This window comes from Pogona vitticeps, chromosome 1 (assembly GCF_051106095.1).
Source record: "Pogona vitticeps strain Pit_001003342236 chromosome 1, PviZW2.1, whole genome shotgun sequence".
Classification (NCBI taxonomy): Eukaryota; Metazoa; Chordata; class Lepidosauria; order Squamata; family Agamidae; genus Pogona; species Pogona vitticeps.
This window is the reverse complement of record NC_135783.1, coordinates 28,497,374-28,517,734: the sequence shown is the minus strand read 5'-3', so window position 1 is coordinate 28,517,734 and position 20,361 is coordinate 28,497,374. Positions and strand designations below refer to the sequence as shown.

The 20,361-nt window shown below is 39.0% G+C and overlaps 2 protein-coding genes across 9 annotated transcripts in view; one reads left to right on the top strand and one right to left on the bottom strand.

Annotated features, from left to right (window-relative positions):
• LOC140704447 (uncharacterized) overlaps window positions 1-20,361 on the top strand; it is a 45,143-nt gene that overhangs the window by 3,956 nt on the left and 20,826 nt on the right. For 2 of the 4 annotated variants that reach the window (XR_012083649.2, XR_012083648.2), the window contains exons 2-3: window positions 1,933-2,062; window positions 5,236-11,688. Coding sequence is in view for 1 of the 4 variants with exons in the window: in XM_078382939.1 (XP_078239065.1) it covers window positions 5,236-5,416 (181 nt within the window). In the remaining 3 variants the exon portion in view is untranslated. Of the gene's footprint in view, window positions 1-1,932; window positions 2,063-5,235; window positions 11,689-20,361 lie in introns of those variants that run through there. The other 2 variants (XR_013540320.1, XM_078382939.1) reach the window with 2 other exon arrangements.
• RCOR3 (REST corepressor 3) overlaps window positions 9,959-20,361 on the bottom strand; it is a 44,539-nt gene continuing 34,136 nt past the window's right edge. For 3 of the 5 annotated variants that reach the window (XM_020794612.3, XM_078382936.1, XM_020794615.3), the window contains 3 exons: window positions 16,486-16,543; window positions 13,270-13,508; window positions 9,959-12,764 (listed from right to left, as the gene is read on the bottom strand). In XM_020794612.3, coding sequence (XP_020650271.3) covers window positions 12,420-12,764; window positions 13,270-13,508; window positions 16,486-16,543 — 642 coding nt within the window. In that variant the 3' untranslated portion in view covers window positions 9,959-12,419. Of the gene's footprint in view, window positions 12,765-13,243; window positions 13,509-16,485; window positions 16,544-20,361 lie in introns of all 5 variants that reach the window. The other 2 variants (XM_020794614.3, XM_020794616.3) reach the window with 2 other exon arrangements.

The window sequence follows — 20,361 nt, the reverse complement described above, 5'->3', positions numbered from 1 at the left end:
ATCAGGACAGTTCCTCTAAGAGTCCGCCGCTGTCAAGGTACTGTATTAAAAAACGTGACGGACAGAGGGGAGGAAGGGTTCGATATGTGGATTCACAGAGGACCACTAGAAGAACCATGGTTACAGGCAGGTAACCTCTCTTTCTTCTTCATGGCCTTTGTGAATGCACACAAATGGGTGATTGACAAGGTCACTAACCAGATGGTGGGACGTCAAGGTAGAAGAGATGTCAAGACTGCCCTGCCAAAGGCAGCATCATTTTTTGCCCGGACATCGAGGCGATAATGCCTTACAAAGGTCGAAGAGTTAGACCAAGTAGCTGCACAGCAGATGTGTGGTAATTCTATTCCACAGTGGACAGCAGTGGAGGTTAAGAGTGCTTTGGTGGAGTGAGCCTTTAAGTGTTCAGGAGATATCTTGTCTGAAGCTCATTAGCCAATGAAATTGTTTGAACAATCCAGTGAGAGATGGTTTGAGATGATGCTGGAGCACCCTTGTGGGGGACTTGAAAGCATAGGAAGAGCCTTGGAGACTTCCTGAATATCTTTGTTCTATCAATATAGAAAGCCAGAGACCTTTGGACATCCAGCATGTGGAGCATGCACTCGATGGGTGTAGAAGGAGAAGGAAACAGCTGGCAAAATCAATTGTTGATTAAGATGAAAATCAGAGACAATTTTGGATAAAAATGAGACATCAAAATAGAGGGTGACCTTGTCTGTATAGAACTGGAGATAAGGTGGATCTGATCTGAGGGCTGCTAATTCACTGGCACATTTGGCAGATGTTACTGCAACAAGGAACGATGTCTTTAAAGAAAGTAGCTTAAGATTACAGGTGGCCATTGGTTCGAAAGGTGGTCTAGTAAGGGTATTGGGGACCAATTGTAAAGACCACTGAGGCAGAGGTTGCTGTCTTAGAGGTCAAATATTTTGGAGTCCTTTGAGGAATTGTTTTAGGGTTGGGTGTGAGAAACGTCTTGCTGATTCAGAATGAGAGGGCTGATGGGCTGCAACAGCTGGAATATAAACCTTTAAGGTAGAGTGAGATAGTCTGAGATCGAAGAGGTGAAGAATAAAGGTAAGTAGGGTCTTTAGAGAAACTGGAATTGCAGGTAGGCTTCGGGAATGAGTGAAGGAGATAAAATATTTCCATTTACTTTGATATAATTTTTGGGTAGATAGCTTTCGAGCTTGGTCTAGGACGTTTTGAATGGCGGGAGTATTCTTCAGGCTGTCAGATTCAGAGAGCCGATGTCGGGGTAGAGGGTCATCCCGTTGTTTTGTGTGAGAAGGTTGGTTATCGACGGAAGATGGAATACGTCAGTCAACATCGATCCCAGATGGGTGAACCATGGCTGGCATGGCCACCATGGGGCAATGAGAATGGCATTGGCGTGGGATTGTTGGCGTTGAATGACTGATCATTGAATCAGAGGGATTGGTGGGAATAAGTAGAGTAGTTCTCCAGTCCAGTTTATCATAAATGCATTTCTGAGTGATCTTGGGTCAATGCCTCGCGAACAATACCATTGACACTTGGTGTTTGTGTTGAGGCAAAAAGGTCAATGGACGGGACACCCCATCAGTGGCAAAAAAGATTGAAGCCTTCATTGTTTAGAGCCCACTCATGTGTCCTTGTGGTAAGACGATTGAGGTGGTCTGCAAGGCAGTCTTTGTCTGTAGAAACATGGACGGCCACTGGGAAAATATGGTGTAGGTAGCACCATTCCCATAGTTCTATGGCTAGATACAGGAGCGAGAGGGAGTTGGTACCTCCTTGTTTGTTGACATAGTACAGTGCTGTGGTGTTGTCTGTAGTTACCGGTACTGCTCGTCCTGTAATGAGTAGTAGAAAGGCATGGAAGGCTTTGATGATTGCCCAAAGGTCGAGAAGGTTGATATGTAGTGATCATTCTCGTTTTGTCCACAGACCATGTATTTCGTGATGTTGACAGTGGGCTCCCCATCCCGAAGGGCTGGCATCTGTAGTGGCTTGTATGGAGAACTGTAGAGGTTGGAAGGGTCTACCTACCAACAAATGAGGGAGGAACGTCTACCAGGTAAGTTGTCTGACAAGTTCTGATGTTAATGTGAGACATTTGGAAAAATGATCTGCTATGGGATCGAATAGTGATAGGTACCATTATTGTAAAGATCTCATTTTGAGCCTTGCATGTTGGACAACGGCTGTGGTAGATGCCATGAGGCCAAGAAGGTGCTGGGCTTGATGTGCCGATACCGATGCCAGGGGTCGTAATGGTCGAATGCCTTGTTTTAACTTGATGATTCTCTCCTGGGGTAGGAAGGGCTCTGGCTCTAAGGGAGTCAAAGTACACATTGATATAAGTAGTGGTCTGCGACGGATCTAGGTGAGACTTGGCAAGGTTTACTCTGAGGCCCAAGTTTTGAAGAGTGTTGAGGGTTAACTGGATAGCTCTGATTGCATCGTGTTAAGAGGGAGCAACTATTAACCAATCGTCTATGTATGGGAATATGGTGATGCCTGGAGTCGGAGGTAAGCCGCAACTGGTGCCATACATTTGGTGAATGTCCTCGGTGCCGTGGAAAGTCTGAATGGAAAAGAGCAGAGCTGGTATGAGATGTTGTTGAATAGGAATCGTAGAAATTTGTTATGAAGTAGATGGATAGAAATGTGGAAGTAGGCATCTTACAGGTCGAGAATGACAAACCAGTCTCCCTGTGAAAGGAGGGGGATGATAGTTTCGAGAGTTAGCATTAGAAAGTGTCTGGGTTTAATCAACTTATTAAGGTTCCTGAGATCGAGAATAGGGCAAAGTCCTCCATCTTTGTGGGGACCATAAAGTATCTGGAGTAAAATCCTTCGTGCAATGAAGAGGAAGGGACTATGAGGATGGCTTGTTTTTGTAAAGAATGGAGACTTCTTCATAGAGGGCTAATGAATATGGGGTAGTCCAAATGATGCCAGAGGGCGGGGTGCGGTAAAGTGAAATAGCCATTCTGGGTAATAAGAGAGGACCCAATTGTCGTTCTGGGTTTTTCGGGCTCTTTGGCCGTGTTCTGAAGATTGTTCTTCCTGACGTTTCGCCAGTCTCTGTGGCCGGCATTTTCAGAGGACAGCAACCAGAGTACAGGTTGCTGTCCTCTGAAGATGCTGGCCACAGAGACTGGCAAAACGTCAGGAAGAACAACCTTCAGAACATGGCCAAAGAGCCTGAAAAACCCAGAACAACCATTAGATCCCGGCCGTGAAAGCCTTCGCGAATATATTGACCCAATTGTTGGTGATTTTTCTCCATACAGAGATGGAGTCTGGTTCAGAATGGAGGAGAAAAAGATTTATGGGTATTGCTTACTCTTCTTTTGTTGGCGGTCAAAAGGGCTGCCGCCGAACCTGTGGTTGTTGAGGCCAAAAGTGCGGGACCGTAGATATAGATGGTGTTGTGTAGGATCTATCAGGAGCTTGTGGTCAGAATGATTGATATAGTTCTTGATATGATTGGAACTGTTGTTGGTACTGTAGAAGGGATGCCTGCAATATTGAGGGCGCTGATAACGGTATGGTTGTTGGGAAGAATAAGAGTGTGCCGTCTTGCAAATTTTATGGAAGTTTTCCATGACCTCATCGGTTTTGGCATTGAAAAGGCCGGTGGCATCAAAAGGGAGGTCCTCTATTCTTGTCTTGGTGTCATCGGAGATGCCCACAGCTCTCAACCAAGCATGATGCCTAAGGGCAATTGAGGTGGACATCACCTTAGAAGCTGCATCTGCTGTGTGATGGGCAGCTGTCCTCTGTTGCTTGGCCAAGGTGGAAGCGTTGGTGTGTATGTTGAGTGCTTCTGTTTTGGTAGCATCTGGAGCTGATTGAATGACAGGCAGGATTTTGTCCCAGAGTTGATGATGGTATGTGCCCCTGGCGGCTTGATAATTAGCTACCCTCCTGATGAAAGAGGTAAGGGAATATAGGCTCCTTCCAAGAATGTCAAATTTTTGGCCTTCTCTTTTGGTAGGAGCGACAATTTATTGTGCACTCTCGATTGGGTAGATTCTGCTATGATTGAGTTTGGCATAGGGTGTTTGGAGAGAAAGGCTCTGTCAGTGCCATGGTTTTGTAATGGTTTTCTACACGGCGTGAGATTTGAAGTGTGGAAGGAGGCTTACCCCATGATTCTTTAATTAAATCAAACATAGCAGGATTAAAACTGAGACTAAGTGGTGGTTTTTTGTCCTGATTCAAGTCATCAAAAACAAGGTCCTTTTTCTGAGGAGGTGCTCCTCAATGTCTAGTTGCAGGAATTTTGCCATTCGGAGGATCAATTGGGAATAGGATGTAAAATCCTTGGATGGCGATGGAGGATGATTCTCTCCAGCGTTGGACGGAGGAGTAGGAAGGTTGGAAGGTGATTCGTTGGATGCAGAATCTAGAGACGACGTGGATGATCGTGAGGGCAACCGGTGTGATCTTCTGATCAATGTCAATGGTAGTGATTGATAAGTAGTATGAGTCGGCACCGAATGTTGCTCCGTGTCAGAAGGTGGAGGAGGAGGTCCCTTGTAGATGGTAGTAAAGTGGAGAGAGGTGTGGTGTCTTGACTGCTTGGTATGTTTAGGTGGGACCTGAACCTCTGGTAATTGAAGAGGGCGCTTAAGGCCAGATTTGGTCGGGATCAACAGTTGATGAGTCTATGTGGAGTGAGTGGAAGTTAATCGATGTTGATGACATGGTGGTGAGGGTGATACAGAGGGAGAATACTGTGGTGGAGAGGCGTATCTTACTCTCCTGGGCTCATCATAATAAATGCCTCTGAATAATAAGGATCATAGTGATGATGCTGATCTCTATGGTCGCTTCTAGTTTGGTATTGAAATGGCTGAGGATAATAATATATATCCCTATATGAAGGAGCATAGCGGATTGGAGAGAAGTGTCTCCCCCCCCCCCCGATGTTTACAGGGAGAATGATGCGATGATTCATTCTGAAAGCTGAACAGCTATCGTCCGCCCTGATGACCGAGGGCTTGAATGGGCCAAGGCCCGGCTGGAATGCACGTCAGCCTGAAATAGGCTGGTACTAGGCAACAGGCTAGCAATAGAAGCTACAGCCTGGGCCAGTGTAAAGGGAAGATCATCAAGGGGCCTCTCGAGATGATTCTTCAAGAATGGGTGATGGAATCATTAGTTGAGAAGGGTCAATTTGAGTGGATTTTGTCATTTTCTTTAGTTTTGTCTTAGCTGTATCCTTTTTCTTTTTAGATGAATCATCAGAACGGGTTGGAGCTCTCGAGATGGGAGTCGAGCTGGACTTCGAAGAAGGTTTTGAAGGTTCCTTCTGACGAGATGGTACCGGCATTGGGCTTGATATGGGGCAAGCCGTTTCTCTCGGAGTTGTTGATGTTGTCGGGTCCACGGTCTGATTTAGGGACTGTTCCCAAAGGTAAGATTGCAAACATTGTAATTGTAATTTGAGGGCTGGTTTGGTAAGTTTTTTACACTTGGGGCACGGGTGCGTCTGATGATGTTCTCCCAGGCAAAATAAACGATCGTGCCTGACTGTGAGGGGTATTTTGTTGGCGCAAAGGACGCACCATTTGAATGGCCTGGGGGGCATAAAAAAGGAGAAGAAGGGGGAAATGGTGATTGTGGGAGGGGGAAGAAAAATGCGGGAAGAGAGAAAACTGGATGGGGGAAAACAAATAGTTGATAATCACAGGGGAACGTAAAAGACAAAGATGACTGAATACAAATAGTTGATAATCACAGGGGAACGTCAAAGACAAAGATGATTGTGTGTGTGTGTGTGTGTGTATACACATAAAATGTAAAATTTAGATGATTGAAGAAATACTCGCTGCAACATCGCTCTAGCGTTCCAAAATACGTCCTACTGAAGTGGCAGTAAAAAGGAACTGAGGGACGTTGGGAGGGCGGAGCATGCACTCCATGGGGGAACGTCTCATTATCACATGCTTTTAAGCCCTAGAAACTTCAGATACATCCTGCGCAGGTGTGGAACAACCCATTTGTGTGCATTCACAGAGGCCACGAAGAAGAACAATTTTTATCATTATTACTTTTACCTATATGACTTCTTACTAAACTTCAATCTAATCTTGCCAATTTTTTTTAAGCCTTTAAGATTTAGATTTATATCTTAAATCTTCTTTCTTATAATCTTAACCCATTCATGTTCTTGTTTCTCATCCAATTATACAAAGGTTCCCATTTTTCCTAGTCTCAACAATTTATTTGTCCTTTTGTAATACTTCAGTTAAAATATCCATCTGTGCTACGTCAAAAACTTTTTCTATTAACTCCTGTATTATTGGTGTCTCCTAACTTTTCCAGTATTTTGCATATAAAATTCTTGCTGCCGTAGTTCCATGTATGATCAAGTATCTTTTTTCTTTTTCTATTGTATCTGGTACTATATTCAACAAAAACATTTCAGGTTTGTATGGAATTGTACAAGATAAAAATTTTGGTAAGATCTCATGGACTAGTTTCCAAAAGCGTTTAACTTGCCTGCAAGTCCACTACATATGATAAAAACTATCTTCTTCTGATTTACATTTTCAGCATTTGTTAGAGGTATTCTGATATACTTTAGATAATTTTTCAGGTGTCATATACCATCTGTAGAACATCGTATACAGTATATATATGATTAGCTGATTTTGTTAACTCAATACTATTTTCCCATACTTGTGACCATGATTCCAGATTAATACTGTGACCCACATTTTTGGCCCATTTTATCATACATTCTTTAACTATTTCATCTTGCGTTTTTAATTCTAGTAAATAATTGTACATTTTAATCCGTTTTTTCCTTTACATTCAGAGGTACCTTATCTAGTGGTATCTGTTCCTTACTGAAGCGGATTGTTTTATCTCTTGTGTACCTCAAATTTATTTGCATTTTTGTCCACTAGTCCAGTATTATACCTTGTTCTTGTAATTCTTTCCTTGATTTCATACTTAATTCCTCTTTTAACAAATCCCTGTATCTCAAGGGTTTCTTTTCCATTAATATTGGTTGTGAAAATGCTTCCATTGGTGAGACCCATTCGAGAACTTTCTGGTAATTTTCCTCTCGAATCTTAGTCCATACCCAGTTCAAAGCTTTCCTTATCACATGATTCTTAAATTTATTGTCTTTTACTTTTTGATACCATAGGAAAGCATGCCACCCTAGGTTTAAATCATGTTCTTCTAGTTTTAGTAATCTGTCATTTTCTAAAACTGTCCACTCCTTTATCCAAACTAGAACAGAGGCTTTATAATATAAAAATCAATCTGGAATTTCAAAACTTGCTCTTTGTTTTGTATGTTGAAGTGCTTTGATTTTTATTCCAGTTTTTTTCCCTTGCCATACAAACATCATTATTTTTTTGTAAGCACTTGAAGTATTAGCTGTTTTGTAAGAACTGATATTGTCTGGAAAATGAATATCATTTTAGGTAATACATACATCTTTATAGCTGCAATCCTCCCCATGAATAATTGAAATTTTGACCATTTTTCCAAATCTTTTTCAATTGTCCCAATTAGTTTAATGTAATTGTCTTTTAATGTGCTTGTTTATTTTTGTCATCCAAATTCCTAGGTATTTAACTTTTTTTTTCCTCTTTAAAGCCTGTCATTTCTACTGAATATCGAATCTTCTTTTCTCGGAATCCTGTGAATGTTTCCTCAGCACTCATTCTGTTAAAGTAATATTTTGGTTGCAACAAACTCTATGTATATCCTCATGCTGCCACTACTGATTAATCTGTATCCTGCATTCACCTACCTAGATTTTGTACTCTAGAGATGATGGAGTAGGCTCTGCTACAGCACTGTTGGGGAACCTGTAGCCTTCTAGAAGCTGCTGCACTGCAATTCCCATCAGCTGAGCAAATGAAATGAATCTAATGCTAGCAATATCTGGAAGACCATAGATTGTCCACCTCATTGCTCATCTATATAATTTATGAACACATTAAAATTTTTAGTGTCGATAACAGAATTTAGAGTCTGGATTCATGAAAACTCATGTGTTGTATTATATTTTTAGTGATCAATAAAGGTATTGCCTGCTCTCACATTTATATTTTGTGCTGACCACACAGCTCCCTTTTATTTGTGTGGAATTTGGGAACATATAGACCAGATGGGCGGGATATAAATCAAATAAATAAATAAATAAATAGACATATCAGAGTTTACTTCTCTCTATTGTTAAGAGCTGTTCATTCATATCCTCTGCTTGTTTTTTGGAAACAATGTATAATCCTTTGCTTAGGATTTGGTAAGGTATTTTACAGAAGGCTTTTTGGAAATCCAGGTAAACAACGGTAAATCATTCTTGATTGCATTTGTTGGTACTGTAGAAGAACTCAGTTTTGTAAGACAGAAATTACATTTGTGAACTATATTTATTCTTTTCCAGTGAGGCTTGCCTTTTGACATGTTTGTACATTTTATCTTTAATAACATGATCCACTGATATATACAAACTGATGGTCTGAAGCTTCCTGTTAGTCCTTTTTTCAAAACTGACAATGCATTGTCCATTTTTGTCCTCTGGTGCAGAGACTGATTCTGGAGATGTGTTACATATTTTTTACTAAGATACAGTGGTGCCCCGCATAGCGACGTTAATCTGTTGCAGGATTAACGTCGCTATCTGGATTTGTCGCTAAGCGGGGGGAAAACCCCATAGTTCCTATGGGGGAAAAACTCACTGGTAAGTGAAGATTCCCCCATCCGGCCGCCATTTTTGCTGCCCGGTAAGCGAGGGCAGGGCACAAAAACGCTGCGGGTGGCCATTTTGCTGATCCAGCGGCCCTTTTGGAACCGCCGATTAGCTGTTTTCTAAACATCACAATGCGAAGATCGGTAAGCGAAACGCTTACCGATCATCACAATGAGATGTTTAGCCTATCTAAACATTGCAATGCGATCGCATTAGCGATTGCAAAAAACACGTCACTATGCGGATTCGTCGTTAAACGGTGTGCTCGTTATGCGAGGCACCACTGTATTGGACCCAGTGACTGGGTCCTTTTAAATTTGCCAATAATGCCTTCAGAGGTATAAGCAAAGCAGAGTTTTTGGAATCCATTATATCAGTTTTTAGAATCCCTGGCTGCATCCAACTCCACATAAAAATGGTTTTCCCTGATAGCGAGGAGTGCAAATTGCTTGCAGGAACAGCAATCTACCTTTCAAGGGTTCCAGCTCACCCACAGTGCTGTTCGACATGCAGACACACTGCCCATTTTACAAAGCTGTAAGTGGACTTATGACCTCTTCCAAGGGTTGTGTATAGGGTTTTGTTGTTTTGGCATTTTGAACAGTCCGTGCTGTCCCTGGAAGATTCTGGGAGCACAAAACTGGATTCCAGATCTGACAAATGTTGCCTGCTGCTTATCTAGGACATCTCCTGTCACCATTATTTACTACAGCAACTCAGTCGTCTTTCCTGAAAATATCACTTCAGGCATGATTAGCATCTCCATGTTTTTGGTGGTGAAGGCAGGTAAGAACAAAGGAAACACATTCCTTTTAACACAAATATTATCAAAGGTCCATCTCCCCACCTAGCCTGTTTTCAGTCCCTAGAGTGTTTAAAAGATTTGCGTTGCCCTTAATGTGACACCATGTTCTGATACCACATATTTTAAAAACCAGCTATGGTACGAACGGCACATCTGGTCTCATTCCCCTTAGTATCTCCAAATGACAGCATCCTGTAACCTAAACCATTGATAATATCTCACATACATTAAAAGGGCTTACTTTTTCAACAACAACAAAAGTACTAATACTGTACAGAATATAAAGAATGTAATGTCCCATGATTAAATTGCACACTGCTAAAAAGATTCAGGCATAAATACTCTGTGCAGACAAGCAAAATGGTCAGTGTCATATCCCAACCCTCCTTTCTAACCAATTCAATATAGATATCAACCTTTAAAATGGCCATTCATTTAAAAGTTTTAATATTTCTTTATTGTAACTGAAAAACTGTACATAAAAAAGGAGCTGTAAAGGTACATTTGTCAAAATCAATGTAAGAAATATTTTCTCTGCCCAACTTAAAGGGAGTGCAAACATTTTACATTTCATAAAGTGACAAAAAGTAAACTAAAATTAATAGATTGTAGTTTACAGCAACGGTACAAAGTCAAGCTGGATTTTTTAATAGTATGGCAGAAAAAGGAAAATCCCTTTCAGATGAAAAATCATATACTGTATTTTTTGCACCATAAGACTCACTTTTTTCCCACAAAACAGGGGGGTGGAAAGTCTGTGCATCTTATGGAGTGAAGAAAACAGATTATATTTTCCTGTTTTCTTCTCCTAAAAAATCGGTGCGTCTTATGGAAAGGTGCGTCTTATGGAGCGAAAAATACGGTAGTTTTATTTCTAATCTTTAAAAAAATATAAATGAATTTAGAAGAGAATCACAGTATACGGGCCCTAAACATTTTAAACCATTACAAGGTACATAAAAATAGACACAGATTCCTTGGAAACTTTAATTCTTTGATTAAGCAGCAAGCATATCACTCTTCCAGGCCGGAAAAAAAACACTGCTTAACGCAACCCCCTACCCAAAACAGAACGTGCAAGCTGTATGCACATAATTTGGAAAGCACACAATTTTAAAAAGGACAACATCTTGCTATATACATATTCAGTACTACAAATGCTAAACATTTCATTATTGTGTGGTATAGCGTATGTAAAGCAGTATTACACTACATACCTATCTCACCCAAACACACAAGTGCCCAGTTACAGCTTTGATAGTCTAAAATTGCCATCTGCATGGCAGCACCCGACCTTCTGTATACTGAAGTTCTAGCAACAAGAGACAAGACAAAAAGTTAGCAAAAAAGGACAATACAGTCACTGGGAGATTGGATGTACATACTTAAAATACTGAAAATGCATTGTATGTGGTTTGGTATTTAAAGAGTTATGCCAAAATGCACAAAGCATTTGGAAAAATTCAGAGGGTTTATGTTGACCTCAGAATCAAAGTACTAAGAATTCTGGCAATTGACAGTGCTGTTTCTTCCTTTCAAATGTCAGTATTTAAAACAAAATACTATGACTGAGAGTATAGGACAGGACATTTGCATCTAATATACTACAACAAAAGAAAATTCTACTTAAATAAGATTCTTTTAAAAAGAATTTAAGAAAATGAGTTAATGAATAAATCTGAAAATGTTGACATGTGAGCTGTAAAATGCAAGGTTGATACATATCTCTGTACACAAAATCATCTTGAACCTTGAATGTTAAACATCATTGCTTCAGTAAGAAGTGGGGAAGTCAGCTGCACAGTAGAGGAGAAATATGCATCTCTTCATGAAGACAGAAAACTTTTGAACTCAGCATTCCTTGCCCAAAACTAAGTGAAGCAAGCCAACACACAGCTGTACCACTTGTTTCCTAATTAGGTAAAGCATGATTTCGTATCTGTTTTAATACTAAGTAAAAGTAGGGATAGGGATGCATTGGCAAGGAACACCAAAAAAATAAAGATGGCAATGGCAGGTAACAACTTTCTTAATATCTCATTATTTTACAACACCCCTTTCTATGGATTTCATCAGGGCACTCCTTGCTGCTTTACTGTCAGATACTAGACAGGATAAAATTCCAGGTAAAAAGCAGTACTACAAAGATTATTTAAAAAGAAAATGACAAAAACTTTAGCAGCCACATGGCAACAGAGGCTGTGTAAAAAGATAAAGCAAAAACGCTGGCTCATCTAACACTTAATACAGATTTTGCGCTACAAAGTCATGCTTCCAGTATCAGAAGACCACATATATAGGTTTTACCTATTTTGTACCTTGGCTTTGCAAATCTTCAAGACAACTTTTCCAACAGGTATATTGAAGAAAAGCAATTGATAAAGAAATTTAGAAAAGACAAGCCTAAGAAACATATGGTTACAATATCTGTCAAAATCTGAATGGCAGGCTTGTTAGTTAACGCTTGCGCTCCTAACATAGGAAAATGTAAAAATAATTTCTCCAATATATCAGGTTTACAACCCACTTCAGAACTTAAGCTGAAACTCCTACACTCTCCAGATGGTTTGTTTCCATGTAGCTGAATATAAAGAATTTTATAAAATAAATAGAGTAAAAATCGGTTAAGTCTTAGTGCATTGTACTTTTTTAAAAGAAGTTAGCTGTGTAAAAAAAGGCTGACTTTGTAGACATGGTTTTGCTGTAACAATCGACTGCACTGAAGATTCTTTCATACAGGTGGCCATTCATGTATTTCTGCTGCTGCAGCCTTGCTTTTTTGTACAAGACCACTTAAATACTATGGAAGGCTTCATCTCCCTCCCACCTTCATTATCTCAGGAAAAATAGACACTGATACAGTTTGGTTATTTACCATAGTTCTGCCCTACTTCTTTAGTGCAGAGGGGACTGTGATTCTGTCTGGATTCCAATAAGCGACGGTGGCTGTGGGCCGCCAGTGGAAGATAACGCTGGTCTCGGATTTAGACGAGGAGGCATGGAATTAGCTGGGCGGATGAGTGGTGGAGGGGGTTGGTTTAGGGTAGGCCTTGGCTGAATAAATCGAGCCTGTTGCTGGAGTGGTGGAGGCTGACGATGGAGAGCTGGAGCGGCCGGAAGGGTTGGACGAAGTAATGGAGGAGGCTGGTTCAGTGTTGTTACGGGGGCTGCTGGTGTTGGAGTAGACGGCTGGGCAGGTGGAGAAGACCCTACACACTGAGGGGTCTGTGGGATCTGAGCCTATAAATAAAGTGATATAGATATGTCAAAGCAGCCATCCTCTCATATTATGCAGTTTGGGTTGTCATTGCCTCCAGAATGAGGGAAGCATAGTTAGTTCATCCACTTTGGTGGCTATGAAACCCTTCTTTCAAAAGCAACCATTTCTAAGCTGTTCACACAGTGAAAGAGAAATATTCAGTACATTTTTTAAAAAAACGGGGGGAAAAGTTAAGCTTAGAAATTCCACATTTTTCAGCTATATATTTTTTCCATATTAGTACTGTCACAGTACATTTTGGGAAGAGGCATAGGTAGCCCAGTTTTAAAAACATTCTGCTAACGTAAGTCCCGTAGAATTGAATGGGACATGGCCAGTAGATTGTTCTAAGTACCAGGATGCAATAAGCTTCCTCAGCTGGTCGTTCGACACTCCACTTCAAGTTAAATATTACATTTTATGATATGAAGTTTAATGTCATTCCTGAACTCATGCTTACTTAAGATCCGGTACACAAAAACACACCTCATCTTCTTCATCAGTGTTCTTTCCTGATGGCACATTAGTAATTTTTGTGTCCTCCCCTAAAGCGGAAGCATCACCATTAGAAGCCAGGGTTCCTTGTTCTGCTTCCCATTCCTGCAATACCTCCTCTAAGTTAAACCGACGCCTGTAGTTTACAAAGAAGTTCTTCACTTGACCAACAGTCTTGTTGCCAATTACATCAGCAATAGCTTGAAAATCTTTACCATACTTGCGGACACCTAAAAAGGCAAAGTAAATATACCTATGAAGGTTCAAGTCAATAAGCAGAAGTCTGTATAATGTATATATGCCATCTATGGGTAATACATAAAAATGAGTTCTTAAATACTACATTGTGGGGCTTCTGTTAGGATTTGTAACACTGTGTAGAACACTATAAAGTGAATAGCTGGTCTGTTTTATTACTGAGTTTTAATATTTTATGTATTCTATTTATTTATGCTGAAGGAGCCTACAAAGTTAGAAGCCCATATCTGTAATTTGGCTGAAAATCCCTTTAAAGGAAAGTGAAATATTCTTTTCTAACTGCTTCCATCAGAATTTACTCTTTGATGAATTAATAAAATAAAAATACTGTATTTATTTGTTACTGACAATCTGTTTCTAGAATGCCCTCTGTTGGTTGATAACACGAATTGGACTATACATCCTTGGTCAGAAAAGAAACTGCTGAATTTATTCCTTGTAAGACTCTTTTCAAGAAAAAGATTACATCATTGGGCAATTGTACTTCTCTAGAAAGGCAACACTCATTGTCCCTCACCACAGGTAGCTAGGGCAACAGAAATTGTAGAGGAAATAAAAATTCCTAAAGGTTGTCTACCTGTGGTCAACTATTTAGCGCACTGATTAAACAGTATGTGGCAAAAATAAGTAGAGGACCTCAAGAAAAACATTGATGTCAAATCCTAGACATGAGAATCTGGGCAACAATAGTTCTTTGAGATGCTTAATGTGACAGCACTATATTTTTTTCAGGAAACAACCTGTTACATGTTTGGGTATTAATCCTACTAGCTTTGTCTTCTGTTTTTAGACATGTGAATAACTTGTTTTATTTGAAATACATACAGAATATTGCTATAGATCTCACCATTTTCTATTTTGGTTTAATTTTTTTGAGGATACAGGTTAATTGGGTTCATGAACAAGAAATTATTATGCAGGTAATAAATGCTAGAACAGAATATATTTAGCAGGAATTGAGAACTGCCTGCACAAGAGCAGAATCCAGAGTGGGCAGAGTGCCCAATCATTCTTTCCTGCCATAGGCCCCCATCACCTCACATTCTTGCTCTGGAGGGCTTAACATGTTTTCAGTGCTTTGGTTTCAGGGAGTAGAGACTAAAGTGTCAGTACTATGGCAAGCACCACACTGGATTTTGGTTAAAATAAATTACAGTTCAAGGGGTCTGAGTCTCAATATTTCACTTGTGAGTTCACTAATATTTACTCCCAAGAAAGTGCACACTGGCCTGCAACCGAAAGCAAAAATTTAAAGAATGGTTCAATTCTGCATTTACACAGAAGCAAGCTCCATTATCTCCAGTGATTCTCCACTTACCTAACTATGCTTAATTTTGTAGCTTGGACAGGATAATTTTTAAGCAACCAAAGCTCATTTTCATTTCAGCCAAAGCTCACCCTTAAGAGGTATCCATTAAGGCCCTCTAACTAAATTCCTAAGCCTCAGCTATAGCAAACCTACTGTATCAATTTTTTTAAAGTAATAACTGAATGCTTACATGCATCCCATTAATTCGATGGGTCTACTCCACTTGGAACTAGCAATTGCATTTGGGTCTAAGAGATTTTCTCCTTTTCCCATCTTTTCCTTGCTGTGTGCCTGCTTTTAAGATTTCAACACTTTCCCAAAATTATGATCTGCTGTGCCTTTTAAACAATAAATGTCTCAAAGGATTACCAATAAATAAATGAATAAAACTGTGGACGTACCTGTTAGAACTGATAAAGGGATCCATTTATTTTAGTAAAGAGGGAAGATTGTGTGTTGTGAAATTTTAGCAATTCATAAACAAGAACAAGATTTAATGTGCCAGTATTAAATTACAATTCATTCACCAACTGATTTTGCTTCTTCTTAGTTTTCCTAAAGAAGATGCACTGAAATCTTTTAACAGCATCAGACTGTGTTAAGAGTAGGAAAACTGAAGGATTTAAAGATTACTTCACCAATCCAAAATATTGGAATAATTTGCATGTTTAATTCATGGACTGCTGCTGCTTTTATGGAGAGGGTATTTTTAAATCTATTAGTTGACCACAGTATTATCAGAACTCTGGAGGCAAAATTATTTTTATTGATAGTTATTTACATGCATTCCATGGATTGCAGAAAGACAAATAAGTAGATTCTAGATCAAATCAAGCTTGAACTCATTAGAAGTTAAAATGATGCCACTATACTTTGGACATCTCACAAATAGACAGGCCTCACTTGGAAATACAATAATGTTAGGAAGAGCTGAAGGAAAAGAAGGAGGCCTAATATGAGATGGGTGGAAGCTGCAGCCTTTGGTTAGCAAAACTTGGGCAGGAATGTTAGTAGGAACCTTTTGGAGGTCATTAATTCATAGGGTTGTTGTATGTCAAAGGAATTTTGATGGCACATAACAATAACCATTAAGATTGGAGGGGGGCTGCTATAGGTGGATAGATATTACTTATAACAGCTGTGTACATCTGCTGGCACAATGAACAGCTAATCACAAGAAAAGTGCAACAGTGTATTAAATGATTTCACACTTACAGGGACTCTTACCTTGCATGTTATACTTTCTTTAAAAGGAGATGGTTAAATAGCTATCTATCTGTTTTTGGGGGGCATCAAACAGCATCTCAAACCCATGTGAGAGTATGTTGAGAAGTTAGGGTTTTAAGAAAGTTTTGGATGAGTTAACTTTAGAAGATTTCTGTCATACATTTTTTATTCTATTGAGACTGTATGTTAAATGGAATTATTGTTCTTCTGGTATATTTACCAAATTTATCTTGGAATAATTCCTCTCAATAAGCAGATTGACAAAATAATCTTTATTGCATTTTAAAATTACCATACCATGGTGTCATAAATATTTATTTAAAGGGAAAAGGCAGCTACAATCCAATTTTTGAAACATCTTCCAGGTTGTAACACACATGGGTCTTAATAAAATATTAGGAATGGTAATGTACCTTGAACTGCAAGGAGTTGTTCTTCTGTTGTCCAACGGGCATTGATTTTTTGATTTGACTGTTAACAGAAAAAGAAAATTATGAGGAAGTGTTTGAAAACTACAATAGCCTATTTCAATTATAAACAACATTTTCCACTTCCAATCCAGATTTACATCAACTAATTCTACAGTTTTATCTTTGCAAGGGCTTTGGAGGAATTCCTGAAGTGAAGGAAAGGAAGCCACCTTGTATTAATTCAGATCATTTAGCCCAACTCCTCAAGACAGGCTGCAAGGCTCCACATTTTAGATAGGAGTCCTTCTCCATCCTAATGCAGGTGATACCTTTAATCAACCATTAAGAATATAAATCAATATTGATCCCTAAATTAAAAATACTCTATAATGAGATATTGAAAGGAGAGAAAATACCAGATTCCTGGAAGCATTCATTAATAACTCTTATTCCAAAACCCAATAAAGATTTAACAGACCTAAGTTTGTATAGACCTATTTCATTATTAAATCAAGATGCAAAGATATTCACTGCAATACTTGCGAATAGAATGAATAAGTTTATTACAAAATATATTAAAGAAGATCAGAATGGATTTTTAAAGGGCAAGAAAATGGAGAATTTAACTAGGAGGGTCTTGAATATTATATATAATATAGAAAAAGATAAATCAAAGGCAGGTATTTTATCACTAGACATAGGCATTTGATTGTGTAGAATGGCCAACATTAAAGATTTTGTTAAAGGGCTGGGGTTTGGGAAAGAAATTTAGGAGATAATAGACCAATTATATGTGGAGAATACCTCTGTAGTAATAGTTAATGGTGGGATGACAGAACAGATAGATCTAGGCCAAGGCACCAGACAAAGCTGCCCTGTTTCTCTAGTTCTGTTTTGTTTGATTATTGAAATGTTAGCAAATGTGATAAGGAATGATGATTTAATTGAAGGTATGGGGTAAAATAACAAAATAAAGATTAATTTATTTGCTGATGATTCCTTCTTGATAGCGAAAAACCCAGTAGAAAGTATAGATAAAATTACAATTCATTTGGAAAAATTTAGAAAAATAACTGGACTACGTGTAAATTGGCAAAAATCTGAAATAATGTTGTTTAATCATAATAAATCAGAACAAGAAAGGTTTGTTGAGAAACATGACTTTAAGTTATGTAAATCAGTTAAATACTTAGTTATATATTTAGTAAAAAATATTCAAAAAATGAAGGAATTTAATTATATTACATTAAAGGAAGTACAGTGGTGCCTCACTTAATGATGTTAATTGGTTCCAAAAAAACATCGCTATGGGAAAACATCGCTAAGCGAAACACCATTTCCCATAGGAATGCACTGAAAACCGGTTAATCCGTTTCAATGGGAATGGATTACTGTCCTTAAGTGAAAATCGCCATAGGAAACATCACTAAGTGAAACAGTGTTTCCCCCATTGGAGTGCATTGAAGCCTATTCAATGCATTCCAATGGTTTTGCGATGTCCGTTTTCGCTATTTTTAAAGTGTCTTAAAATGTTCAAAAACTGTTTTAAATGCTTGGGATCGTTAGTGCACCTTGTAAAGCCTTTGCAAACTTAATTTGGCTTTGTTCTGACTCTTCGTTAATTTTTGGTGAATTTTTCCCCCATTGGAATGCATTGAACTGTAGGTTTGACAGCTGTCAAAGAATATAAAACAAACAAACAAACAAAAAACAAATAGTGAGCTTTCGATAATAAATCTTCTTCAAGGCCGTGCATCAAGTTCTTGTGGGCTGTTCCAAACTTATGTGTTGTTTTTAATGTCCTAAATTCCCACAGCTGGTGGTGTAGAGGCCAGGCAAGCATCTTAGATGGAAACAGCTACATCATGCATGTTGGTTTCAAGCTCTTCTTTAGCTAGCAATTTGGAATTTATGGCCCTTCTCCATCCTACTTGAAGATAACAAGAACTGAACCTGGAACCCTTTCTACACACAAGGTGGCTGACGTTTCATGGTAACTCACAACTAGAGTAGGCCCAATGAATCAATGGAAAGAGCTGACTCACCAAATCCCCACTCATTTGATGAGTCTACTCTAATTGCAACTTACTACTGGATTTCAGACAGTTGTTCACTATTAAACACAGGCCCCTTCCTTCCATGTGAGCAGGTGCTCCTCTTTGTTTTGTTCAATGCAGAGATCTGTCACTTGTTTGACAAGTAGCAAGATATATTCCAGTGCTGAAGAGAAATGAGATAGTTTGCCCCTCACAAAGACTGGTTCATCTACTGGAGACCTTAGATGTTGAGACTGTAAGAGTGGCTGCAATTAGGAGTAAAATAATTTTCATTCCTCTTCTCAAAAGGTTTAATGATCTTCTGCAGCAGATAGCTTGTGTGTCTTTTCTGCACATGATAATAAAGCCTGCTTTCAAATTCTTCACATTATGTATTCGTATGAATCAATGCCCCCAACAAATATGAACCAATGAATTCTTAGCAGTGTTTGATTCATTAGGCTATAAAATAGGGCCCCAGGCACCTAAAGACACCAAAAACACAGAGAAGCTTCTATTGACTTTCCTCTACAATCCCTCCAAGCTTGGTGAAGATTGGGATTCCCCAAGCCAGCTGCTAAAGGGCACTTTCCTGGGGGACCCCAATTTATAGATGTATAACTTGTATGTCTGAAACTCAATCTTCACCAAACTTGAAAGGATTGCAGAGGCGAGTCAGGGGAAACTTCTCTGTGATTTTGATGTCTCTAGGTATCTGGGGATGGGGTGGGGTGTCCTACCTGTGAGTGTATAACTCAAAACCCAATTTTCACCAAACTTGCAGGGCTTATAGAGGAGAGTTGGGAGAAGTTTTCCCGCAAATTTGGTGTCTGTAGGTGCTGAGCATAGCATTTTATAGGGTTTTAAAGTCAAAGACAAATTGACAATTGTCACGATGGAAGCCAAAGTAGATTCCATAGGTGCTGTTATTAAATTTCTTAATTTCTCACTGGTAGGAGATTTTAAGAAACTCGAGGCTTTTACATTAACTTCATCTGTCCAAACTAGACGTTTGTATCGTACAGATAAGACATTGTCACCTAAATGGTGTTCAGGGGGAAGATGTATTGGGTTAGAAAGTGACAAGATTAAAAGTAGGGGTAAATGATAGCTATCTGTTCTATGTCCGACAGAGAATTCCTTAACCAATCTGGTTAAAGATGGAGAAATTAACATATAGTCTACTACACTGCTACCTCTCCCTGATACAAAGGTAAATTCTGCGCAATTATCAAACAGTTCATTGCCATGTACAATATAAAGAGTAAGACGTTCTACCATCCTATTTGCTGTAAGCTGCCTAGAGTGGTCTTAACCGACTAGATAGGCGGGATATAAATAAAATAAATAAATAAATAAATCCATGCCAGGCATATCCCACTATAATTGATCTTCAGATCTTTTGATGTTCTGTAATTCATCAGGGTGTGTTTTCTACAGAGTCTGCCCCAGGCATTGGAAGAGTAAAGGATGTCATTATTTGATCCAGTTCTTGCATTCAGGTCTCCCATAAGTATCACATATGCATTGGGGGCTATGGATTCTAAATTTGTAATATAAAGTTCAAATTGGTTCCACATCTGAGTTTTTTGATTTTTAGAAGACAATGAAGGAATATAAGCATTGATAATCAAATAAGCGCTTGACCTGATAACAAGTAAGGCGGCCATAGCAATTTTGTGACAGGGTAGCAGCCATTTACCCCTAGCTTCCAAAGCAGGAATTTCGTTTCATTCCAAGAACTGGATCAAACAATGACATCCTTTACTCTTCCAATGCCTGGGGCACAGACTCTTAAACAATCGAGTATTCCTGGGTCACTCAACTTGATTAATTGATTCAT